The sequence below is a fragment of the Aquarana catesbeiana genome, linkage group LG01 (assembly GCF_042186555.1).
Source record: "Aquarana catesbeiana isolate 2022-GZ linkage group LG01, ASM4218655v1, whole genome shotgun sequence".
Classification (NCBI taxonomy): domain Eukaryota; kingdom Metazoa; phylum Chordata; class Amphibia; order Anura; family Ranidae; genus Aquarana; species Aquarana catesbeiana.
The window spans coordinates 933,746,348-933,761,253 of record NC_133324.1 but is presented as its reverse complement, the minus strand read 5'-3'; the positions used below and the strand labels follow the sequence as shown (position 1 = coordinate 933,761,253).

The 14,906-nt window shown below is 40.2% G+C and overlaps 1 protein-coding gene across 1 annotated transcript in view; it reads right to left on the bottom strand.

The window, feature by feature from the left end:
- Positions 1 to 13,381, bottom strand: part of EMX1 (empty spiracles homeobox 1) — an 88,940-nt gene extending 75,559 nt beyond the window's left edge. The window contains exon 1 of the mRNA XM_073612318.1: positions 12,995 to 13,381. Within this exon, the coding sequence (XP_073468419.1) occupies positions 12,995 to 13,337 (343 nt within the window). The 5' untranslated portion in view covers positions 13,338 to 13,381. The remainder of the gene's footprint in view (positions 1 to 12,994) is intronic.
- Positions 13,382 to 14,906: the final 1,525 nt, after the last annotated feature.

The following is a 14,906-nucleotide window of genomic DNA, read 5'->3' as shown; positions in this document are numbered from 1 at the left end:
CTGGGGTCCTATCCTGTATCTGTCCCTGCTCCTATCCCAGACCTATACCTGGTCCTATTCTAAACCTGTCCCTGGTCCTATCCCAGACCTGTCCCTAGTATTATCCCTAAACCTGTCCCTGGTCCTATTTTAGACCTGCCCTGGGTCCTGTTCCAAAACTAAAAGGACTGTCCCCAGTCCTTTCCCAGACCTGCCCCTGGTCCTATCTCAGATCTGTGCCTTGTCCTATCCCAGACCTATCCCTGGTTCTATCCCAGACCTGCCTGGGGTCCTATTCTAGATCTGCCCCTGGTCCTATCCCAGGCCTGTCCCTGGTATTATCCCTAGACCTGCCCCTGGTCCTATTTTAGACCTGCCCTGGGTCCTGTTCCAAAACTGTCCCTGGTTCAATTCCAGACCAGTCAAGGTCCTATTCTAGACCTGTTCCTGGTTCTATTCCAGACCTGGCCTGGGCTCTATTCCAGACCTGGCCTGGATCATATTCCAGACATGTCTGAAATAGGATCCTGGCTTGATCCTGGTCCTATTTCAGATGTAACCCTCCACCTTGTTACAGACTTGACCCTGGTCCTTTTCCGTAGAATTGAAAGCATAACTTTTTTTAATTTTGGATAGTGTAAGAGAGGGTTATAACTTTGGTCTTATTCTAGAACTGACCTTGATCCTTTTAAAGACCTGAGTCTAGCCTTATTTTAGGCCTGACTCTGGTCTTATTCCAGATCTGACGTCTGTCTTTTTCCAGACATGACCCTGGTGCTATTCCAGACCTGACCCTGGTGCTATTCCATACTTGACCTCATTCTTATTCCATACCCGATCCCAGCCTTATGCAAGACTTGACTCAGCCCTGTTCCAAACCTAATTCCTGACTTGACTTAATTTCTTACTCCAGATTAACCTCCACACTTGACCTCAGCTTTACTCTGACCTCATTCCTAATCCAAACCTAATTCCAGACCCAGCCATATCCCTATTTTTTGATCTAACTCCAGAACTTACCCCAACTTTCCAGACCTACTTCCACACCTGACACAGCCCTATTCCAAATCTAACTAAAGACCTCACCTTATCCCTATTCCAGACCTAACCCTCACTTTGTTCCAGACCTAACTTTAGTTCTCACCTCAGCTTTTTTTTTTCTAGACCTAACTCCAGGGATGATATTAGTATTCCTCCATTCATAACTCCAGAACTGACCTTATCTCTGTTTCATACCTAACGTCTGACCTGCCCGCAACCTTATTCCAGACCTAAATTCAAACTTTCTCTCTAGTCTTAATTCAAACACAACTCCAGACCTTAACTCCGGATGTGACTCCAGCCTTACCTCATATAGAAGCCAAAATCTGACCTCATCCCTATTACAGATCTGACATCAGCCTTATTCCAGACCCAACATTATCCCTACACTGACCTGACTCAAGACCTCACACCAGCCTTACGCCAGACCCAACCTTATCACTATTCCAGACCTGACTTAAGACCTGTCTTCAGCCCTTTTCCTTACCCATCCTTATCCCTGTCCTAGACCTGACTCCAGACCTTACACCAGCCTTATTCCAGACCTTACCTCTAGAGTCCTGGTGCCCAACCTGCAGCCAATTGGCACTTTTTGTGCAGCCCTTGGGGCCCGTGTAGGCACCAATCTGTGTTTCCCTATTGCCCTGTTATAGCATTCTCATGTAATATTTCTCCATTCTAGGACTGCCTGCTGAAGCCTGTCCTCAGTCTCCAACAACTCCTATAGCACATTTACAAGCTCTGACCATCTCCTGCACCGTGTCGGCAATCTCCGGCCTTCTCCTGTATCACGTCTGCAGTCTCTGACCATCTCTTGTGTTATATCCAATGTCTCCGACCATCTCTCGCAGGCCTGGACTGGCCAAAAGGCACACCGGGCATTCGCCCGGCGGGGCAGACCACATGTCTTAACAAGAGGGGGCTGCTGATGACCAGGCTGCACAGCGGAAGGAAAGCAGCGACCTCGGTCCAGACAGAGCTAACACAGACTGTGGTCACCAGTCACCTTCCGTTATGCGTCTCCTCTCTCGGCTCTCCCACCCACCAAGGATGTTAAGGTGGGAGGAATTGGAGATCTCCACAGAGAGCAGAAAGCTTTTCATATTAACAAGCGTGTAATCACCCACTTTGTTAATACGATCCAGATCTGCAGCTTCTCCCACCCCCTGCCCTGCTGATAGGATGACATTGTTGGTGGGGCGGAAGACCCTGGAGAAGACACACAGACTGAATCCTGCCTCTGCCCTGCCAAAGGTGCAGGGAAGGCAGAGAATAAAAGGGGCACTGTGATTGGAGAGAAAAGGGGGCAGGCAAGACTGCAAGGGGCACTGTGATGGGGGCTGTGATTTCTAGGGGCACTGTAATGTAAAGGGGCACTCTGATATAAAGGGGACTGCCCCTTTACAGTACAGTCCCCTTTATATCACAGTGCGCCTTTACAGTGCAGTCCCCTTTATATCACAGTGCCCCTTTACAGTTCAGTCCCCTTTATATCACAGTGCCCCTTTACAGTTCAGTCCCCTTTATATCACAGTGCCCCTTTACAGTTCAGTCCCCTTTATATCACAGTGCCCCTTTACAGTTCAGTCCCCTTTATATCACAGTGCGCCTTTACAGTTCAGTCCCCTTTATATCACAGTGCCCCTTTACAGTTCAGTCCCCTTTATATCACAGTGCCCCTTTACAGTTCAGTCCCCTTTATATCACAGTGCCCCTTTACAGTTCAGTCCCCTTTATATCACAGTGCCCCTTTACAGTTCAGTCCCCTTTATATCACAGTGCCCCTTTACAGTTCAGTCCCCTTTATATCACAGTGCCCCTTTACAGTGCAGTCACCTTTATATCACAGTGCCCCTTTACAGTGCAGTCTCCTTTATATCACAGTGCCCCTTTACAGTGCAGTCGCCTTTATATCACAGTGCCCCTTTACAGTGCAGTCTCCTTTATATCACAGTGCCCCTTTACAGTGCAGTCTCCTTTATATCACAGTGCCCCTTTACAGTGCAGTCGCCTTTATATCACAGTGCCCCTTTACAGTGCAGTCTCCTTTATATCACAGTGCCCCTTTACAGTGCAGTCGCCTTTATATCACAGTGCCCCTTTACAGTGCAGTCTCCTTTATATCACAGTGCCCCTTTACAGTGCAGTCTCCTTTATATCACAGTGCCCCTTTACAGTGCAGTCGCCTTTATATCACAGTGCCCCTTTACAGTGCAGTCGCCTTTATATCACAGTGCCCCTTTACAGTGCAGTCTCCTTTATATCACAGTGCCCCTTTACAGTGCAGTCCCCTTTATATCACAGTGCCCCTTTACAGTGCAGTCTCCTTTATATCACAGTGCCCCTTTACATTACAGTGCGGAGGAACGATTGTACTGTCACCAACTGCCCCCATAAATGTTTGCTCCCCCCCCCCCCCAAACCTGACTTCACACCTTATCCAGATCCATCCCCATTTCTATTCCACACCTGCCTTCAGACCCCCCCTCTATCCTTATTATTCCGCACCTAACTGTACACCTAGCTTCAGTCTTATTTCAAACCCAACTGCCCACAGTTTGTTTTCTAAATGTGAATTCAGTTTTATTTCAGGTGTTATTAAACCCAAAACTTTAAAAAATGTAATATATTGCAGCTTACAAATCATTAGATCTGGTGGCTGCATTTGTTTTTTTTTTTTCCCTCTGTTTTCACCTGCTGATCTGGCCAGTAACACGTCTTCTGTATTAGAGCCCCCCACTCTGGATGAAAAGGGGGGGGGGTAAAGTCGAATTCCAGCTCACACTTTATAAGCAGTTACAGCAACAGTTTTTTTTTCCCCCTTTTTGGGATAAAGGTTTTACATAAATAAATAAAAGCTGGTCATCGCAAGTCAGTGATAAATGGTTTGTCTCAACCATCTAACTGCTACATCTTCAGGGGAGCTTGGTCTGTTGAAAAACAATAGACTAACTGGTCTGATCACCTGATAAGCTTTTGGGTTTAACAACAGTAATTCCAGGGCCAGCTCCAGGTTTCTACGCCCATTGCCCAAAATGTATACAAATGTTTCACAAAAAGAAAAACATACTTATAGTAATAAAAACAATAATATTATTATACAATTGTAGCACTTGTTCTAGTTACCTTGTGACTTCATTTATGAACCCTTCCTAATTTACAACTCATTCTATCACATGAAATAAATGAGATCTTTTCTAGTTAAATTATCATTTTAGAAAAGAAAACTGAACTAAAGCTATGTTTTTATTCTGAATGGTATTTAGAGACATTGAGATACACTGTATACTATATATATATATATATATATATATATATATATATATGTATTCATATGTATGTAACATTCATAAAACCCAGAAGAACGATTCTCCCCTTCAGTAATCCTCCTTCCATCCTCCCACTGCTTCCCTTTCTATAGTCTGGAGCCGGTCCCTTTAACTGACTCTCATTCAGATTTTTTTTTTATCATGTCATTTATCATGCGAAGTGAAATAAATAAAATAATCTTACACCAATCACGTTTGTTTGCCATTTTGATGAAATGAATAGACGTCGATACATTTTTTCTGAAAACCACGAGAAAGCACAGGGCACGTTAGTTCTCAGCGAAACGTTTCAAGGCAGACTAATTTCTGTCGCAAACAAATCGCACCGATTTTTCACTAGAGAGGAGAGTATACAAAGCGCAATAATCTATCAATACAAGAGGAGAGTACAGCCCAACAGAGCCGTGGGCTGTGACCCTGGACCTCACTGGGGTCACTGAGTTCTTTCTTTCTTTCTCTATCTCACTTTCTTCCTTCCTTCCTTCCTCTTTCTCTGTTTCTTTCTCTCACTCTTTCTTCCTTCAGTCCTTCCTTCCTTCCTCGCTCTCTTTTTTCTTCCTTCCTTCCCTCATTTCTTTCTTTCTTTCTTTCTTTCCCTCTTTATTTCTCTCACTTTCTTTTTTTCCTTCCTTCCCTCCTTCCTTCCTTTCTCTTTCTCTCTCTCTCTTTCTTTTTTCCTTCCTTCCTTCCTTCCTTCCTTCCTTCCTTCCTTCCTTCCTTCCTTCCTTCCTTCCTTCCTTATTCTCTCTCACTCTCTCTCTTCCTTCCTTCCTCCCTTTCTCTCTTCCTTTCTTTCCTTCCTTTCCTTTCCCTTCCTTCCTTCCTTCCTTCCTTTCTTCCTTCCTTCCTTCCTTCCTTCCTTCCTTCCTTCCTTTCTTCCTTCCTTCCTTTCTCTCTTTCTTTCCCTTCCTTCCTTTATCTCTTTCCTTCCATCCTTCCTTCCTTTCTCTCTTTCTTCCGTTCCCTTCCTTCCTTCCTTCCTTCCTTCCTTCCCTCCTTCCTTCCTTCCTTTCTCTCTTTCTCTCTTCCTTTCCTTTCTTCTTTCCTTCCTTCCTTCCTTTATCTCTTCCTTTCCTTCCTTCCTTCCTTCCTTCCTTTCCTTTCTTCTTTCCTTCCCTCCTTCCTTTATCTCTTCCTTTCCTTTCAGCAGGTAGTTATAACCAATGATCTAACTGTGTTGCATATTTGTATTGTTTTTCTCCTTTTGTTTGTGTTGCAATCTATTGTATGTTTATACACACACACATAAATAAATAAATAAATAACATTTTATATATATATATATTTAAGATAAAACGTGTCTGGGGTTTCTTTTGATTGTTTTTTGTTTTCCCGTCTGACTGTTTGTTGTTTTTGGGTGTTTTTTATTTATTTTTATTTTTTTTACCTGAACAGTACTAAAGAAGTCACCTCTGTGTTTAATATATTTGATAACAGAAAGAACTGGAGAGCTTAGCGGGTCTCCGGGAGCCATGTCAGGAGTTGTAGTTCTGGAAAACTCTTAACTCCTGACATCCTTCTGAAACAATCTAAACACTTCTATGGCTGGCAGATCAGCATTTCTCATTTTTATTTCCTGTGTATCAAACAAGGGATGATTGTCCTGGCAGACATGACTGGACCTCAGAGGGAAGGCATGGTGTCAGACATACAGACATATACACAGGTCAGTAAGATGTCCCTGGAAATACACATGACAGATAACATCCACCTGTATAGTAAGTATATGGAAAATACATATGTAGGTTGCAGTGATCTGTGTTGTTCATCCAGCAGTGTGTGTGTACTGGTGATAGATAGGTGGATGTGTCTATCTGCGGTGTACTGATGATAGTTCATGCAGAAGAGTGTCTGAGTATATTAGAATATTCATGTATACATGAAACATAGAGGATACAAACAGAGGATGTATATGTATAGTTATGTCAAAGACTACACAGACATCCCAACAAACAGCAGTATAAGTATATGCTGCTATTATACAGATATGTATAATACAAATCTCTATCTCTCTCTCCTTTCATCTCTCTCTCTTTCTCACTCTCTCCCTTACTTCTAGCATATAACATTTTATAGTAGATTTAGTATATTATAGTTTGCTACAGTATAGTATAGATTCGTATAGTATATAGCATAGCATTTCTAGCATTTATCTTTTGATTTGCTTTTGAGTGTCTTTGCATTATGGTCTGTGGCTCTATTTGATTATACATCGCCTGTAGATACAGAGGTATAGCAGCATGTAATGGCGAATATTGTAGAATATACAGTATGTACTGGTGAGTGCACAACATACAATATATAATGGTACATGTACGGTATATAGCATGTAATAGTGAGTATACAAAGTACTGTATATAACAGTGAGTGTACAGTATATAGCATGTATTGATGAGTGTACAATATAAATTATGTCATGGTGTACAGTATGTAATCGTGAGTGTATAGTATATAGTATGTAATAGTGAGCATACAGTATGTAATGGTGAGTGTACAATATATAGCATGTAATAGTGAGTGTACACAGTATATAGTATGTAATAGTGAGTGTACAGTATAAAGTATGTAACGGTGAGTGTACAATATATAGAATGCAATAGTGAGTGTACAGTATATATGTCATCGTGAGTGTACAATATATAGCATATAATGGTGAGTGAACAATAAACAGTAAGTAATAATGAGTGTATAGTATACAGTATATAATGCTGAGTTTGCAGCATACAATCTATAATGATGATTGTACAATATATAATATATAATGGTAAGTGTATAATATGTAATAATGTGTGCATACAATATATAATGGTGAGTATACAGTATATAGTATGTATTGGTGATTGTATGCAGTATACATTAAACAATGGCGAGTGCACAATTTACAATATATAATGATGAGTGAGCAGTATATAGTAGGTTAAAGTGAGTGTACAGTATATGGTATATAATGGTAAGTGCACGGTAAATGGTATATAATGGTGAGTGTACAGTATACAGTAAAAGTTATAGTATACAATATATAATGGGTAGTTTACATGATACAATATATAAATGTGAGTGTATTATACAGCAGGTAATGGTGAGCTTACAGTATGATAGTAATGTAAAGTAAAGTAATGGTTAGTGTATAACATACTGTATGTAGTGGTAAGTGTACAGTATATAGTAGTAGTAGTGTAGTAGGGAGTAGGAAAGTGGATACAATGGATAGGGTAATATATAAGTACAGGAGGATATGTAAGCAGACCTGTCTATCCTGTTCCACTATATGACAATGTGTAATGATTACATGCAGTGTACAGAAATAGTGTCTGTAGTATATAGCTGTACATGTACAGGAGAACACTTATATCAATCATTAGGAATTCCTCGCTATGGCTCCCTGGGAAAGTCCATGGGGGGTACGGGTAGGGAGGGCAGAGGGATCTGAGCCATATCCAGTATGGAGGAACTGGTGAGCAGTCACTGGGAAAAGGAGAACCGTTCTCAGGGAACATCCACTTCCCTTAACAGAAGAGAAGAGGGGGGTCCTTAGGGCTCCCATCAGTGTCTCCCCATACAATATCTATTCATCATGTACATACAGCAATATGTGAACACAGAGATTATTTTGTTGCAACATATGGAACACCAAAGCAAGAGTATGCATAGTATATATAAAGAGTTCTGTAACGTTTCTGGGAGACAGAGAAGTATATAATAATTAGTGGATATAAACATATATAGGAGCATTATAATAATAAAGAGTGACTGCTTATACTGTATATCGCTAGAAAATGGTTATCAGACTGTGGATGTCCTTCTATGTAACAGGAGATACTGTATGGGGATATGGGGCACAGGCACACAGACTGAACCCTGGTGAGATATATATATATATATATATAAACAGGGCACAGTGAATCTCTGCATGTCACAGAAAAATATACCAAGCATTTGCTGGTATTGAATCATTGTCATTTAAAACACATGGGCCAGAAGGATTCCCCTGCATTGAATGTTTGCTGAATGCCAGATTGGCTGCTTTATAAATACCACCCCCCCCCCCCCCCCCCCCCCCATAGACATATAGGATTGAGCAGTGTGTGTCAATGAAATTATATAATGTATTCTAGTAGATAAAATTTTCAGATAAACAATACATAGAAGTTTGTTGACATAGGTCTTTTAGAAAACGTAATTTATTAATTAGAACTGAACTGATACTGATACATCAATTAATCTGATATATATATATAGAGAGAGAGATCTATCTATCTATCTATCTATCTATCTATCTATCTATCTATCTATCTATCTATCTATCTATCTATCTATATCTAGAAAGACCCACAGAACTATTGTGTAAATTTTTTTCTGATACTTTTTTTCTATATATATCTATATCTATATATCAGATTAATTGATGTATCAGTTCTCCTACTCTACTGAGCACCGAAGTTTAACAATGCAGCAGATATAAGGGAATACAGCTGTATATATTTCTGTATATATTTCTATAGAGGGTATAAAAAGTATATGTTCTGGTAGATATAGGAAGATATCAGGGTAGCAAATCATAGACGTGATTGCTATATATATATATATATATATATATATATATATATATATATATATATATATATGGATGGAGCTATATATAGAAAAAAAAGAAATACATCCACATATGTGCCAGCTTCCATTATATATATATATATATATATATATATATATATATATATATATATATATATATATATATATATATATAATGCATAATGTTATAAATAGAATGCATAATAAATATTCACTATAAGCTATAAATGAGAAAACATATCTATACATATTTGTTTCGGCGTTCATTATTATAAAGAAGTGTATAAGGTGTAGATGAATAAATAAAAACCTTTCTGTAAACACATTTATCTGTTTTTAGTAATTTATGTTTTTAGTATATAATGTAGGAAGTGAGCAGTTTGTGGGGCTCTATAATTAGTTGTATAGCAGAAATCGTAAATCTAGAAGCTTCTTAAACTGCTTATAAACTGTACTGGAGAAATTATATATATGTGTTTAAATGAAGTTGACTTTTTGCAGTAAGATCATCAGATGTAGTAGTTTGTAGGTCGGTCGAAGTTGCAGAGCACTTAATATATATAAAAATAAATATATATATATATATATATATATACATATATATATATATATATATATATATATATATATATATATATATATATATATATATATATATATATATAGATAGATATATAGATAGATATCTATCTATCTATATATATATATATATATATATATATAGATAGATAGATAGATCTATAGATATATAGATCTATCTATCTATAGATAGATAGATCTATATATCTATAGATAGATATCTATCTATCTATAGATATATATATCTATATATAGTTTTTTTATGATAATAGTAGCTGCACGATGTTTAGTAGTTATATTTTGTGATAGCTAGCAAAATGTCAAAACTTATATATACGTCAAAACTTATATAATATATATATATATATATATATATATATATATATATATATATATATATATATATATATATATATATATATATGCTCTATGTATAATATAGATATATGCTATATGCATATGCTCTATATATATATATATATATATATATATATATATATATATATATATATATATATATATATATATATATATATATATATATATATATATTTATAGATATATAGATCTATATAGATCTATATCTATATATAGATATAGATATAGATATATATATCTATATCTATAGATATATATATCTATAGATATAGATATATATATACAATTCTCGCTGCTTAGGTAAATATTAGTATATCGTGAAGGCAGGGTAGTTTGTAGGTCACCATAAGCTGAATATGATAAAAAAAGAAATAACTACAGTTTGGCAGTTTACATTATATATAATAGTGTATATTATATACATATTTCATATAAGACTATAAACCATATAGGAGAAAACAAAAACCTATCTACATAAATCTGGCAGCTTATAGTAAATATCAGTATATAATGAAGGCAGAGTGGTTTGTGGGTTACCATAAGCTGTCAATGAAAGCAAATAACTACGTACATTTTGGCAGATTCTCCTATAATATAGACATGTGATTATTATGAGACTTTTTTTATTTTGCATAGGAGAAAACATAAACCTATGTACATAAATCTAGCAGCTTTGATATCAGTACTTAATCTTAGACAGTAGATAGTTTGTGGTTCTCTCTCAGGAGGAAATATAACTACATAATTTTGACAGCTTCTAGTAGCTATAACAATATATAATTGAGTAATTGAATTTGTGGGTCACTATAAGCTATAAAGTAGAAATGTCACTACAGCTAGGGCCACATAAATGTGGCAGCTTCTACTAGATATAACAATATATAATTGAGTAATTGAGTTTGTGGATCACTATAAGTAGAAATATCACTAGAGCTAGAGCTACATAAATGTGGCAGCTTCTAGTAGATATAACAATATATATGATAGAGTATGTGGGTCACTATATGTAAAGTATAATAACTCTGTGGCAGCTTTGAAGTATCAGAAAAAATTTTAGACAATAGTTCTGTGGGTCTCTCTAAGCTGTACAGAAGTAAGTATAACTATATCTGCATAAATGTGACAGGTTCTAGGAATTAAAGCAGTATATATATATCAGTCTCTCTCTCTCATAGAGGAACCTTAATAGTTTTCATGGTCTCAGGGATCCCCATTAAAATTATCAGATCTAGTGATCATGTTTGATCAGTAGGTTGTTCAGAGTTGTAGATAAAAGAATGGGGGTCATTTTTATCATAAAATGGATAATAAAGACCAGAAAAAGAAAGAGTGGCAATTGTAGTGTCCCCTTTACATAAGTGGTCATTAGGCAGGAGATCGATCTACCAATGTCTTCATCTAAAGGATCCCCTGGAAATCTAGGAAGGAACCCTGGTTGGGAAAAGCTGGTATATGCTGGAGTTTGTGGGTCACTGTGAGTTGTACAAGAGGAAATATAACTAAAAATGTGACAGGTTCTGGTAATTAATAGCAGTATATATTAATAGCCTTTCTCAACATGTATTTATTTATTTATTTTTGCCATGGAGGAAATATTTTTTAGGTCTCAGGAAACCCACATGATCCCACTACTGCTCCTGGTAAATCAGTGTGATCAGTGGGTTGTGGAAAGTTTTAAATAAAGACAACAAAGAATGAGTTTCTTAAATAATCACAAAATGAAACAAATAATAATGTCCACAAAAGAAAGAGTGAAAACTGGTGTTCCCCTACGTTGATGGTCGGTGGGCAGGGGATCAATCTGCCAATCGGTAGGTTGTAGAGAGTTTTAAATAAAAAGGATGAAGAGTTTGTTTCCTATATACTTATAAAATGAAACATAATAATGTCCAGAAAAGAAACAGTGACAAACTGTAGTGTCCCCTACATTGGTGGTCGGTAGACAGTGGATCAATTTGCCAATGTTCTCCTCTCAAGGAACCCCTAGAAACCTCTGGTGGTTGAGGAAGGCTGGCATACTTTAGTGTCACTCTAACGCAGCCTTTCTCAACCTTTTCAACACAGAGGAACCCTTGAAATTACTTTCTGGCCTCGGGGAACCCCTGCTAAAAATTACTTTATCTACAACTCATGATACATTAGTGTGATGGTCATAGGGAAGAATGCTCCTTATAACTATGGTCATTGGGAAGAATTACCTCCTTGTAGATAGCCAAAAAGATCATTGGTGTCAGTGGGAACTTATCTGAGAGGCAAAAACTGCTCATTGCTCATGGAACCCCTATAGCAACCTCTGGAGGAACCCTGGCTGAGAAACCCTACTCTAACCTATACAGCATGACATATGTACCTACACGTAGAAAGTTATGGTAATTATAGTAAGAGTATACCCCAGGTCTCAGGGAACCCCATAACTATCAGACCATCATCTCATAGTACAGAAGGTTTTTCAGAGTTTTAAATAGGAAGAATGAAAATGGTCTTTCCTTATAATCTTATTAATAAAATTAAATGAGTAACAATGCTCAGAAAAGAAACGGTGAAAACGGCCCCCCTTTACATTGGTGGTCAGTAGGCAGGAGATCTATCTACCATGGTTCTCTTTTCAAGGAACCTCTGGAGGAACCCTGGCTGAGAAGGACTGGTATGGAGTTTTTGGGTCACTATACGTTGTATAGGAAAAAATATAACCATCTACATAAAATCGGCCGCTTTAATAGAAGTATCAGAATATATAATGTGTAGACAGTAGGTAGTCTGTGGGTAGCTCTCTAAGCTGTCTGAGGTAGGTTCTGGTAATTCCAGCAGTATATAATAAAGTTTAAGTGTCAGTATAGGCTGTACAGGAGAAATGTGAACACCCTAGTACAGGCAGAGTGTCAGTAGGTTGAGAGTCGGGGTGAAAGTCGTCTACACTCACAACTTAGCCAGTACCAGCTGCAGACCATCCATGCACAATGCCAGTTGCAGACCATCCATGCACAATGCCAGTTGCAGACCATCCATGCACAATGCCAGTTGCAGACCATCCATGCACAATAAATGCCAGTTGCAGACCATCCATGCACAATGCCAGTTGCAGACCATCCACGCACAATGCCAGTTGGGCTTACCTTGGAACCTGTGGCCGAAGAACCTGTTCCTCAGCACCCAGGGGTAGAAGTTGAGGGGGTCCCTGTGCTGGGCTCCGAAGAAGGAGTGGGGGTGCTGTAAATGCTGGTGGGGGTGCATAGTCAGGGAAGGGTGGCTGACAGCCTCTGGGAAGACCAGTTCAGGGTTGGGGTAGAGGGATCTGCCGGCTGGGTTGGGGAAGCCAGTGACAAAGGCTTCAGTGGTGGAGGTGGGGTAGGGCAGGGCGGTAGGTCGGAGGGGCTCTTCTGGGCTCAGGTGTTGCTGGGTGTCCTTGGCCACTAAGGATTCAATGGTGAAGCAGCGCTTGCCTGCTGGCTGGAACATGGTGCTGTTGGGCACACTGGCCTTCTTCTCCTTTCCTCTGCCCCCCTGGCACAAGGGCTAAGGCTCAGCTCTGGCTCCCTGCTCCATGCACCTGGGGATCCTCCTGGATGGGAAGGGAGGGGGGAGTCACCAGATCCTCGCCTGCTCTCTGGCTGCCCCTTACCTGAACACTACCAACTGATCTGAGAGGCAGAGGAGGGCTGCAAGGCGTCTGGGTGACTGCTGCCCCGCCCACTTCATGAATTATGCATGACCTGGGGGCCCAGCCTCCCTCTCTATTAACCCTTTGCAGGATGGATGCGGTGCTCTTATCATGTGCTGCAAGAGGGGACCATCCAGTCACGTGATCTGACCCCCCCAGCCTGCTGATGATCTGTAATTACCACCCCCACCTCAGTGTACCCAGGGGGGTGCTGGGGGGTCATTCTACTTGTCTGTGATATTTATAAGGGAAGATGTAAGGATGGAAGGAGCTGAGCTGACTGAGAGGTGGGGGTGTCCAGGCTCTTGAAGTTTCCGCTGTGGTCTTCACTGAGAATCATAGATGGAATTCTGTACAATGCAATGTGATAGGAGGGGGGCCGACAATAAGATCGACCGGGTCCCAGCTGTGTACAGTGGGGTGCAGGCAGTGCTCATTGTACAGTCTAGTGCTGTGATCAGTGTATAGTGGGGTGCAGGCAGAGGTCAGTGTATAGTGGGGTGCAGACAGAGGTCAGTGTATAGTGGGGTGCAGGCAGAGGTCAGTGTATAGTGGGGTGCAGACAGAGGTCAGTGTATAGTGGGGTGCAGGCAGAGGTCAGTGTATAGTGGGGTGCATTAAGTGATTAGTGTAGGATGGGGTGCAGCGAGTACTCAGGGTAAAGTGGCATGCAGTCACTGTACAATGGGGTGCGGTCAGCGTGGAGTGGGGTGCAGTCAGTGTACAGTGGGGTTCAGTCAGTGTAGCGTGGGGTGCAGTCAGTGTTCAGTGTAGAGTGGGGTGCAGTCAGTGTTCAGTGTAGTGTGGGGTGCAGTCAGTGTTCAGTGTAGTGTGGGGTGCAGTCAGTGTTCAGTGTAGAGTGAGGTGCAGTCAGTGTTCAGTGTAGAGTGGGGTGCAGTCAGTGTTCAGTGTAGAGTGGGGTGCAGTCAGTGTTCGGTGTAGAGTGGGGTGCAGTCAGTGTTCGGTGTAGTGTGGGGTGCAGTCAGTGTTCGGTGTAGAGTGGGGTGCAGTCAGTGTGCGGTGTATTGTGGGGTGCAGTCAGTGTTCAGTGTAGAGTGGGGTGCAGTCAGTGTTCAGTGTAGAGTGGGGTGCAGTCAGTGTTCAGTGTAGAGTGGGGTGCAGTCAGTGTTCAGTGTAGAGTGGGGTGCAGTCAGTGTTCAGTGTAGTGTGGGGTGCAGTCAGTGTTCAGTGTAGTGTGGGGTGCAGTCAGTGTTCAGTGTAGAGTGGGGTGCAGTCAGTGTAGTGTGGGGTGCAGTCAGTGTTCAGTGTAGTGTGGGGTGCAGTCAGTGTTCAGTGTAGAGTGGGGTGCAGTCAGGGTGGAATGGGGTGCAGTCAGTATTCAATGTACAGTGGGGTGCAGTCAGGGT